The sequence below is a fragment of the Cariama cristata genome, unplaced genomic scaffold (genome assembly GCF_000690535.1).
Source record: "Cariama cristata isolate BGI_N322 unplaced genomic scaffold, ASM69053v1 scaffold7120, whole genome shotgun sequence".
NCBI classification, from domain to species: domain Eukaryota; kingdom Metazoa; phylum Chordata; class Aves; order Cariamiformes; family Cariamidae; genus Cariama; species Cariama cristata.
Window position 1 is genome coordinate 46,468 of NW_009596309.1, and position 11,692 is coordinate 58,159.

The 11,692-nt window shown below is 46.7% G+C and overlaps 1 protein-coding gene across 1 annotated transcript in view; it reads left to right on the forward strand.

The window, feature by feature from the left end:
• LOC104165673 (activating molecule in BECN1-regulated autophagy protein 1-like) overlaps nt 1-9,671 on the forward strand; it is a gene marked incomplete at its 5' end in the record, with an annotated part of 52,440 nt that extends 42,769 nt beyond the window's left edge. The window contains 3 exons of the mRNA XM_009705368.1: nt 1-56; nt 8,586-9,580; nt 9,641-9,671. Coding sequence (XP_009703670.1) covers nt 1-56; nt 8,586-9,076 — 547 coding nt within the window. The remainder of the gene's footprint in view (nt 57-8,585; nt 9,581-9,640) is intronic.
• Nucleotides 9,672-11,692: the final 2,021 nt, after the last annotated feature.

The window sequence follows — 11,692 nt, forward strand, 5'->3', positions numbered from 1 at the left end:
TCAGACAGAGAGGGAGGTACAGGAGCAGGAATCCGCCTCTGCAGGGACTGGGGAAGGTAGGAGCTCAAGCAATGATTTATCTGACAGAGCTTACCTGGTGAATGAGGAGTTTCCACATAGGTTCCACATCCTATCAATGCATTTGGACACCATGTTATCTCTTCAGCAAAGATTTCTCCCGCCTAATTTGCCTGTAGCCAGGCCAAGATGATAAGGAGAGTGAGCCTCTGTCCATGTAAATAGAGAAGTTGTCGTTTTAACGTGCTTTTAGAGGGCAAAATGAACTCTTCTCCAGATCATTGTGTCTTTGTAGAATCAGCTCTACTGGTATCACTCCTCACAAATCTCCTGGATGCTTACCATCAGTAAGGCTGCAAACTGTTAAGAATTATCCTTTCTGCCTCTGTGTTAGAGTTTAACTTGGTCCTTCAACCTCTGCATCTAAAACCTGTGCAGGCTTTGCAAGGTGAGCATCTGGATACAAAATAAAATACTGTAAATCATTTCTCACAAAGCAGGTACGAGTATTCTGTTTAGTCTGATTGATGAGGGCTGTGATGAGTGTCCAGCTTAGCTATTCAAAAATGTCTCTAATGTTTTCCAGTCTAGAAAAACTTACCAACATGTAAAGAGCTGGAAGCAGCTGATGTGCAGTTCCTATATGATGATAAAGTCACTGATCTTTTGAAAGCATGATGATTTTGTCCAGGTTTCTTGTCTCTATACTGTAGCACTGTGCTTGAATCCAGCTCTGAAGGCTTGGCTAGGATGGAGTTGGGCCGTATATACGTAGGAAGGACAGAGAAAATCAAGGAGACGATTTTGAAGTTGTTGGTTCATGATCAACCCATTGGGCTTTGGGAAGCAACCCATGACATGCCTGTTTGTGCCTGCATGCTTGCTTGTGCTCTGTCACTCTTAAAGATACTTTTTGGCAAGCAACTCTTCCACAGTTTCTGCTGTGCAGCATCCAGCATGTGAATAAGGCTTTGTGTTTCTCTGATCTCGACTCTTCTGTTCAAAGTTAAGTGGCAAATTCCTGACCTGTGGGGTTTCCCATCTGCTTGTCTCAGCAGAGCTGAGATTAACCTCTGTGGAAGGTTAGTACAGTTGAGGGCGTGTGAATGAGACTGGAACATACGATGTCTGGACAAATGCTGAACTTGTGGGAACTGGTTCTTCCACTGAATGTGGTAGCAGACTGAGAACAGGGTACAGTGTGGGACCTTCTTGCATCAAGGCCATGATGGCTGGTGCTGTAGGCTTGGGGGTCTTTCTCTGCTCTGTTAAACCAGTGGAGTTCTCCAGTGCTGCTTCTCTCTGCTGCTGTTCTGCAATCATCTGAAAGTTTCATTATCTCATTCTTTCTAATTAATCTTTCAATTTTCAGATCTAGATCATGGTTTTTAACTAGACCATTAATGAGATGGGGAAGGATCGTCCTTTACCAGTGCCGTGGGCAGGGTATCTCTACAAAGAAGCGAAACATGTAGCATTTGGAAGAAAAGGAGTGTAAATAACAACTCTAGGCAGAGACTTCTCTTTGTCTCCCTTTCTTGCTTGGAAGAAGATTGACGGGTTCCACATCTGGTGTTATTGCTGGCTCAGATGCTGACTTACCACGTGTCCCCTTGAAAGTGGCCTCACGTGCAAAATGGGCTGTCACTCTCCTCTCTCCTATGTAAGGATCTTTAGAACAAAGGTGTTATTCCAGATGCATGCACTGGAGATGAACCAAGCGGTCTTACTCTGTAGTTGATCAGTTCTTATGCCAGTTGCATCCTCAGTGGAAATTCCTGTGCAAAGGCTCAAGAGCAGCTCAAAACAGGGAGCTGTCAAGACATTAACTGTCAGGAGCATGTAGGATCTAGAAAACCGACTGTAATCCATGACAGAGGAATGGTACAAGGACCTATCATGAAGCAGGAAGACAAATTTTCAGCTGATGTTACCAACACCTCAGCCAGTTAGCCAGGGGCTTGTGGCATCAGCGGTCTGGTTCATCCAGGAGTCTTTGTGCTTCACGTTACACTTGAGCCCCATTGCGCTGCTTGTGATGTTAAGGTTACTGTTTTTCCAGCATCATAAACTCTTGTGGTGCTCATCCACGGTGTTCAGACAGGTTAGATTAGATGCTGTGCTTCTTTTCTGATGGTTAATTTGCCCATTGTATCTGCCATAACTCTTTGCCTATTGAAAGGGAAACTGTTTCCAAATAGCAGGATCTAGATGTCAGGAACATGAAGGAAAAAAAAAAAAGGAAAAAATGTGCCACCACTAACTTGGTGTGTGACCTAGGGCAAATTATTAATCATCTACCAAATAGGAATAAATCTTCCCGTAGTACAGTAGACCAGGGGCTGTGAAGATTAATTAGTGTTTTGTTTGGGGCTTTGAAGATGTAAATCACTACGTAAAGGCTTAGCAGTATTATCAGCAGCAGAATGGATAAAACAGATGTGATTTTGAGTAATGCAAAGGAAAGTGTTTTAGTTATCACCTCGTCATGAGGGAAAAAACCCAAAAGAAAACAAAAAAACCTTGAATGTTTAAAAAAAGAAAAAGAAAGGCTAGCACTACCCCCAAGAGTGGGTTTCTGTCCTATGTCCTGTCAGCCCAGCTGTTGTGGGGAATTCTGGCTCAGGGCATTTCTTGCAGATATGTGCTTACTGTACAAAAAAAAGTATGCAGAATTGCATCAGAAATCTAATTAAGCTCTGTGCGGGTATAAATAGTTTCCTTTTCTCATGCAAAGCTCTGCGGGGACTTTGCTGTTCTGATTATCTTTCTCCCTCCTTTGGAGGAATGAGTATATGATGACTTTATTAGAAGTGAATCCCTCTAATGTCTGTATCTTTTTGTTTTGCAGCAGTTGATAGCTGCCTTGTGAACTCTGCTCCCAAACCACACATAAACCAAAGGAAGTTAGAGTTGAGAGGAAACTAGGAGAGACACCAAGAAATGCCTAAAATGGTGTTTCAGCTGTCTGCTACTTTCTCTTAAACTGACAGACATAGTGGAAACAGTGATGAAGTTATAACTTCGAGGCACTCTTAATTAGAAATAATCTGTTGGAGGTTATACTGTGCTTTCCCTTGCAAATGGACAGGCATGATGGGGGAGGGATCTGTATTCAACGGGCAAATTAAATCTCACTTAAAAACCAACGAAGATTTGTAATGAGATTTAATGGCCCAAAGCTTTAACTTTTAGAAACTGTAATTCCCAGTCCAGATTGGGTCAGGCTGTGGCTACCACTTGTTCAGGCTGCAGGGTCTGTGGAGTAGGATGCAAGTGGTAGTAACTGTCAGGGACTGCAAGTGGGCAAAAGGTGCCGCTGGCTGAGGGAAAGGGACCTTTGCAGAGCTACAGGACACTCATCTGATGGTGTGCCCATGCGGTCCCCCAGCTATTGGCGGTATATCAGTACATCTTTCAGGTAATCCAGTTGTGTAAAAAGAAATAACCCATATTCAAAAAAAAAAAACTTGATGGAAATAACTGAAAGGCAATTGTCATCTCAGTTCCTATCATCTACATTGTCTTTGAGGCTTAAAATTCAGATAACTAGCTCACTGGTCGTTGTGCAAGTAGGCACGTGTTACGAACTCCTGAAATTGTAGCCATCAGAAGACTTGCTGTTGGTGAATTGTTGCTTTGCCTGGCTTTGGGGGAGCAACATACTGACTGTTGTCATGCCGTATACAGTTTTTAACCTATTTGCTTCAAGTGTTTCTCGCCAGCCAGTACAAATTTCCATCATGTCCAGCTGCTTTCAGAGAGGTTGCAGCAGATACTTTTGAGAGGGAAAAGGGTTGTAAAATGAAGGCTTGGGTTTGTGGGATTCAGTCTGTTCAAACTGTTAGTAGTGAAAAGATAGTACACGCAAGTGAAACTTTCCTGGTATAAGCAAAGCATCCTAAGGAGCACTTACAAGCAGTTGGTGTGCCTGCATGTGATGTAATTTATTTAGTCTGAGACATTAGGAATGGGTGTCGGGGGCTGCATGGGCAGGAATACCCTGTCCCCAGCCAAGCCTCATGAATTCTGAAAAGGAACATGTTGTTTTACATTAGCTGAACACGTTCTTGCAATGCTGTTGTCAGATATGATGTGACTTTTGTGAGATTAGCGTGGAAATGGCAACCGGGACACCAGGGATCAGCTTCCAGATTCTCCCAAGTAGAAATGTGGGTAGATCCCTTAGCCTTTCATCTGCCCGTCCATCTGCAAAATGTGCGTCATACGTCCTATAGAACTGCAAATTTCGGTTTCTCTTTGAAGCCCTCTGAAAAGCACTATCTAAAAAATAGAATCAGGCTCTAGAAGCATGTACTACGCAAGCCTTTACAGTGTGAACTACTCCCAAATACCTGGCTCTCTTGGGATTAAATTATGGGGGCTACTTTTAAACTCTCGTTACAAAAATAAGTTTCACTCGTGCAAATCACCAAGGTGAGATATTGCTAAGAAATTGTTACAAGTCAAAGCAGTTTTGTCTTTTCTGAGTTCTGTGGAGTTGTTTGGATTAGCTACCTCAGAAAGAAAGTGTGAACGTGCTTCTGAGCTTGGTTGGGGAGCAAAGTAACTGGTAGTATTTCTTGGGGCGCTGAGGGAGATGTGATTATTCATAACTGGTTGTGCTGTGCTGTGACCCTCCCTTTCCTATTCTTATGCAAGGAGTGAATTCATTTAAAAATGCTGATATTTTTATCTTTGAGCATCTGAATTAGTGGGTCAGCTCACACCTCAGAGCTATTATTCCGTGTTCTCTGAAGACTTAGATTTCTCTGCAATGCTTACTCTTAGTTCTAATTTTGAAGCTTTATTTGCAAGCATGGCTACCAACTACTGCTGGTTTTAGAAAGAGGAAAGCTGAAAATAGGAAAAAATTCAGGAATGATGTCAATATATTGCACAGCCATAGAGGAGCCTGATCTCATCCTTGCATCTGTAGGCTTTGCTCTTTATCAAGTGTGTGCCGTCCCTGCCCAGGGATAAACAAGTTGTACTCCCTGTAAGTACTTCAGAGACCACTTCATTTAAGAGTGGAAACGCTCCTGCCTTATGCCCAGCTCCGTTGAAAGTTTGCCAGATGTTTTGCCTTTGTAGTAGTCTGTGTCAAACTCTTGTCTTGCTGGAGTAGCGTGACAGAGGACTTGTAAAGATAGATGCATTAGCTAAGGAGTATTTTGTTAAACATTGGAGCCTGTCAGCTAGATTGACAGAAATCCCCTGGTCTTTGGGATAATGACTCTCGAGAGTAATGTTTTGTGTCTGTGTTTGGGATAGATGGAGTTTTGGACCTCTGGAAGGGTCACTTTTGTTAGAGTAGAAAAGGTTTTGTAGCAGCACAACACTGTGGACACAACAGTAATACTTACTTGTATTGCAGAAGGGGACCGTGGGTGATGCCTTTCTGTCCTGTCAGGCACAGAACTTGTGTCCCTGCCCAGAAAAATATGGAGGCTGTGTCTCAAGATTGCTTCCTGCTCTGTGATGGATTCTGATACAGGGACAGCCTAGGTGGAGGACGAATTGGCAGGTGTTGTGCTTACACTGGTACTTCACACGCTGGAGCTGGTTAACTCAGTTTTCTAGATTTTGTCTGTAGTGCTCTGTGAGGTTTTTCTGGTTTTCTGACTCTAAAAGGTAGGGTTAGACGATTGAGAGCTTAAGATAAAGGATTTTACAGAACCTGGGAGATCCAAGTGTAGTTTTGGGCATAAAATGGGAGAAGAGGAATTGACTTCTCCATATGGAGGACAGATGTGCTGTCACTTGGCCTACTCTTGTACAAGCTCAGGTTCATGCTCTGGATATGCCTAAACCCTTTGGAGTCTGAAAAAAAAGTGTCACGAGTATGGGGTTTCTCTCTGGTTTTGTTCAGCTGGTGATGCAGAGAATGGAGTTTGGCCACTGCAACAAGTTGAAACTTCTAGAAATTTGAGGTTTGGGTTTTATGGCATTGCTGCTGTTTTGGGTAAGTGCCTGTGTGCCCGCTCTGGACCTCCAGCAAACAGAAGTTAGCTTCTTTCACTTGCAGTCAAGCATCAGTGTAGTCTGCATCGGCAGCCTGGTGAAAGAACATGTGTGGGAGTCACCAGGCAGTAGAAGCGGGCCGTATGGGAATCTGTGCCGTAGCTCAGCTCAAGGCGAGTCACGCAGGAAGCTTTGCTCTGAACCGGTCAGCCAAAGTCATTGTCGAAACCTAATGGGGCAAAAGGGGAGGACAACCCCCAAAGCAGAAGTGCTTGTTGGCTGCTTAAATGGTGAGGTTCGCTTCTGGCCCTTCACACACTGTCTTTCTGGAATTTCCAAGGCTGCTGTATGCCTGTGCTCATACTCTGAAGGCTCGTGACTTGCCGATTTCTGCTGTGCCATCAGCCCTTCCCTGTTTTCTCAGCAAACAGCTGCCTCAACTGGAAATTCAGCCATGGCACATGGTAATTACGGGCCAGGGAAGCGCAGGGGGTGCCATGGTGGGTGCTGCCTGCACGGCGTCCCCTGGTGAGGCACATGTTTGTAATGCTGAGGAGCGTTGGCTGGGGTTCCTTGCTCGTTCGTTGTTCCAGTGCTCCTGTCTTGGGCTCGTTTATAGCAAGTGATCTGTCAAGAGCACAGTACCTGCTGTTTCAAGTGTAGCTAGGGCTGGCTGGCATGTCTCTAAGCCAGGTTGCACATTTTGGCTTTCTCAAGCTTCCTCTCTGGCCTGGCCAGATGGTTGGTAATGAAGTGTTTACAACTATGCCCTCAGAAGGAAGCGATGACTGAATCCAAAACCATGCTTCTCAGACCTTCCACTTACTTCTGCTCATGATTAATGCTTCAGTGTCCCCTGGCACGTGTGTTTTTCATGCTGAAGTTTCCAGTCTAATAGCTGCCTCTGTTCTCAGTCTTTGTGCTGGTCACCCAGGTTCCTAGTTCATGCATCAGCCGCACATCCTGAACAGGATTTCTCTGCTAGAGTTGTGGGTCAGGCTCTGGACAGGGGGTATTCTTGCTCACTCCTTTATGTTCTGTTCCAGATTCTCATGTGGTTACTGGTATCTTCGTCGTCTTGCTGATGCTCTAACCAAGGAGCTATGCAATTGCTGTATGTATAGTGGATATAGCAGCCTTACTGCATTCTTAGCAGAAAGGGACGACTTCTACTTGGGAGAATTAAATTTGCCCTTAATATCCATAGTATTTCTACAGCAGGGCAGTATGTCAGCAGACGCTTGAAGATGAAATTAGCCATGCCCTGTGGTGGAGGAAGCCGGTGGTTGATGCAAGTACCACTGACCCCATGAGGAAACGGAATAAGCTGTCACTGACTGACTGCACAACATGTTAACAGCTTTAACTATCTTGCTTTTGGAAAAAATAACCTCTACAGTGGCATGGTATAGACTGTGCCGAATACCCCAGCTCCCATGTTGGATGCATGATTTCCACCCCACAGCCTCAAGCAGTTTTGTCTTCCTATTCAGTGTGGTATTTTGGTTTTTATTGTGTTTTAACTCCTGCCTACATCTAGCCTTGTTGACATTTGTGTTCATTTCCTTGGTACCAGGAGAGCTCATGACTTCCTCCTCTCCTCTAATCGGCACTGCGATAGCTTCGTGGAGCTGGGAGTGAGATTTATCTCTTTAATAAGAATCATCAGGATCCCACTGTGGAATGATTCTAGCAGTTTATGATTACAGATTGTTTTCCCCAAATGGTCTGGATAGGGTTTGTAGCAAAAGGAGGATGCTGGGAAACAGAACTGGGCTGGACTTTCCTGCCGTGGGGATTTAATCTCCTACGTGGAGTATTTTTCTGTGAGATTTTGTTCTTCAAAAGTAATCTTCAGCAACCAAGGCATGGGGTGACGATTCCCTCAGAGCTCAGTACAGCCTGACTGTGAAGGGAGGGCTCAGAGATAGAATAGGCAAAGGCTCTAGATCTTAAGAGCTCTTTTTTGCGTTCCTCAAAAGATATCAGTCAAGGGCAACAGGAGCCTACACACTTAATCTTTCCCTGATCAGAGGTGATGTGGAACCACAGACCGTGTTCTGTAGCTGCTGTCTGCCCTTGGCCGGCTGCCTATGTCCTCTCTGATACGGGGGAGATTGCCACCACGTCATCTGCCTGGGCTGTTCTCAAACAGGTGAAGCAGGAAAAGCCACAAGGACTCTTTAACACCATGGCGAAATGTTTGGTTTATTGCAGTGCAAACTGAGGTTTTTCTTGCTGCCCCTGTGGGACTGGCTGGGCTGTCCCTGCAGCTGTGAGAAAACACATTGCCTCTTTGACTTCTCCTTTTTCCCCCACCTTTATGGCTGAATAAGAGCTGCTTCTCCAAGGCTTGGACATGCAAGTCTGTGAGGGATACCTGTGGGAGCAGCCGAGACTTTCTTGACAGAGTTCAGTGCCTTTGGCACTTCACCGAAAGTTACAGAAATAAAATGTTGGGCTCGTTCTGGAACAAAACACATCTTCCATCTTCTGTCCCAGCACATGCATGCTGTGTGGTGCATCTACCCAGGATGCTTTCTCTTTGTGTTGTAGTTTGCCTTGTGCACCACAACCAAAATTGCTTGTGCTTTCTCTTGCAGGTGAAGGTCCAGAATATGGGGCCAGTGGAGAGGATGCCCTGAGTAGGATCCAAAGGCTGATGGCAGAAGGCGGCATGACTGCCGTGGTGCAGCGGGAGCAGAGCACCACTATGGCGTCCATGGGCGGCTTTGGCAACAACATCATTGTGAGCCACCGGATCCACCGCAGCTCTCAGACTGGTGCGGAGTCCACCGGCGTTGAGGGCACATCGGCACAGCAGTCCACCTCGCAGCAGTCAGCAGCTGAGCTGGAGGGACGGATCCTTTCAGAGTCTATGCAGCTGTCGGAGCACGGCCTGAGCCCGCGGACAGCCTCTGGTGGGAACGAAGGACAAAGCGCTGGTGATCTGGACCTGCCAGAGCAGGCCCAGTCTTCCATGGAGACTGAGGGACCAACTGAATACAGTGACCTAACTAATAATAACCATCTTCCTGACAGTACCAACTTCTATAGTAATGACAGCACCAGCGGGGAGTCGCGGAACAGGTAGAGATTGAGTTGTGTGTTGGTGCTACCCTTGTACTGCTCAGCAGAGACCTGTACCTCACAGCTGGCCAGGAGCTGGAAGAGTAGGGATGTGTGGCTCTGACATGATGCTGGTGGTTCAGAAGGCTTCTCTATCCTGGGTGGGTGGGAAGGGATAAGGACTGCAAGAAAAGCCATGGGGAAGAAAGCATACTTAACTTCCAACATTCCCACTGCTGAAGAGTTAGCAGGAATATGAACCGTACCAGCTGCACGTTGTGCAGATTTTGAAGCCCCATGGGATCCCCTGAGCTCAGCCCTAACCCTGCAATTCAGTCAGTGTCATCCTTTGTAAAGCTTCTTTCCTTTCCTCTTTCCTGCCCTTTTATGCCCAGAGGCTGATCAGTAGAGTGAAGAAAGGGAAGGGGGCCTGCAGCATCCTTCTGGAGACAGGCAGTCCTCCTGGGCAAACCTGGGCGTGATGCTCCAGCTCCGTTGCTGGAGTGGAGGAGTCTTCCAGGCCACAATCCTGCTCCGTGGCACAGCACTGCTTCCCTCTCAGAGTGCGGTGTTCTGAGACCCTTCCTGCCTGCGGTGTAGTCTTTTCTGGGAAGAACTGGGCTTTGCCAAAACCAGTGTGGCTCAGGATCTGCTCACAGGCGGGGTTCTTTCCTTTTTAGGTAGGTAGTTTAGCACTTGGCAGGAACCTAAGCAGAGCTGCTGTATAGATGGGTAGAGGGACAGGGGCTACTGCTCTCTAGTCAGGACGCAGTTCACACAAGGATGTTTTAAGCTGTGCCAATATTGACATGAATGAGCCATCCCAGTGGTTTCATGGTGCCAGGACTGAGCTGCACCTCCTTGGCAGGGGGCAGGAAATGTCTTTCAGCTCCAGGCCAGGGTGTGAGGTATGGGTCTGTGATGTAAGGTGTTGCATGTGAAATCTTGACCTTGTACATGTAGTTTCTAGCGGAGAAATCAAGGCTCCGATATTTTGGTTTTAGTCTCAAATGTGATTTTCCTTTTCGTTTGTAACTCTCCATCCCTAGCAGGCTTGTGGAGGAAGGACGGGGAGAGTGTGAGTGCTAACGAGGGAAACACCAAAGATCAATGTCATTAAAATATGACAAACCCTTGCTTGACCTACTGTCTTCATTTGTATGATGGTTGGCTCTGTGTTTGGCCTTGGGATAGGTACATCCAGCTGAGAAGCTTGAGATAGCTTACAAATGTCAGATGATGACCAACCCCTTCCCAGGAGGAAAGCAGGCTCAGCCTTTGAGTTGAAATCCCAAAACAGGGAAACGAGGAGGAACATTTAGGAATCTTGATTTCAAATTGCCTTTTAACCGGTCTGGAGATGAGCAGGCACTTCTGCGTTTCCCATCATTCGAGTACTGCAGTAGGGAGAAAGAGGAGCATTTCTCCTATCCTGCTTAAAAAGGTATGGAGAGATGCAGCACTGCCTGTCTTAGGCAAGCAGAGAGTGGTCTGTCTTGCCTGACCTCTGAAAGCAGAAAAGGGGTGCGGTACCCAGCTGTTCTGGCGAAAGGAACACATGCCCCGGTGTTACCACTCTGCTGCGGTGAGGGATGCTTCTCCTGCTGCCTGAGCACCTGCCGGCAGCTGCTGTGCTCCTGCCTGGCTCCTCTAGACTCTGTGCTGCAGAGACATTACAATAAATAAGGCTGTCATTAGGCAGCACTCAAGCTCCCAGTCAGAAGATCTGTTAGAGAACATTAAGCAAATCTTTTCTTAAATCACAGCCTGGAAATGAACCTTAAATCAAATCAGCTGCTGCCAGGCCTCATTGCAGAGTGTTAATGAGGCTCTAAAACCTGCCCTGAGCCAACCACATCCCTGATCTGACAGGAGAGCAGCCTGAAAAACGGGATTCCCTTGTGTGGCAAGGAAGGTTTCATGCATCCTTGTATTGCCTCAATGTGTGGTGGCCTGAGGATGTGCTGGCACTTAGGAGCCGGAGGAGCTGTGTCTCAGCTGAAGACTTGGGCAGACAGGGCGGTGCAGGTCTGGGCAGAGCTGTTTACTGCTCTGCTTGAAAACAAACTGAAACAGAGCCTGGGAAAAAACTGCTTCTGCCTCAGCCTGGCATCTCTTCATCCCTCTCCCCACACAATTCCTGGGAGAGTCTTGAGGCCCATTCTTGGTAGACGTGTTGCAGAGCGTTTACAGATGTCCATTTCCATAACCAGAGCCAAGCTACCTACAGAAAAATTTCCAGCACGGTTGGAGAAAGATCTTCTGGGATGCCTCACTCTGGTGTTGGCAGATTCTCAAAAGGCCTGGCGTGCGTCAGGGCTGGGCACACTGGCCAGGCTGCTGTGCCGAGGCCTGCCGCCGACTCTGCTGAGGACTTCCCCTTGGTCCAGACCTACCCTCATTGGAGACAGTGGCAGAGCAGGTAGAGAGCTCCAGAAGGACCAGGAGCAAACCACAACTGCGGTCTTTGACATCGAATCAGGATATCTCTGAAGCTCCAAAGCAGCTTTTCATTCGAGGCTTGTAGGGGAAACTCTTCCAGATGAGGTAAGGATGGAGGCCTGATCAGAGCAGGCAGCTTTGATGTTTCTCCTAACCCGCTTTGTAGCTCTGGGCCAAAGGCTGGTAACAGCTGCAGCCT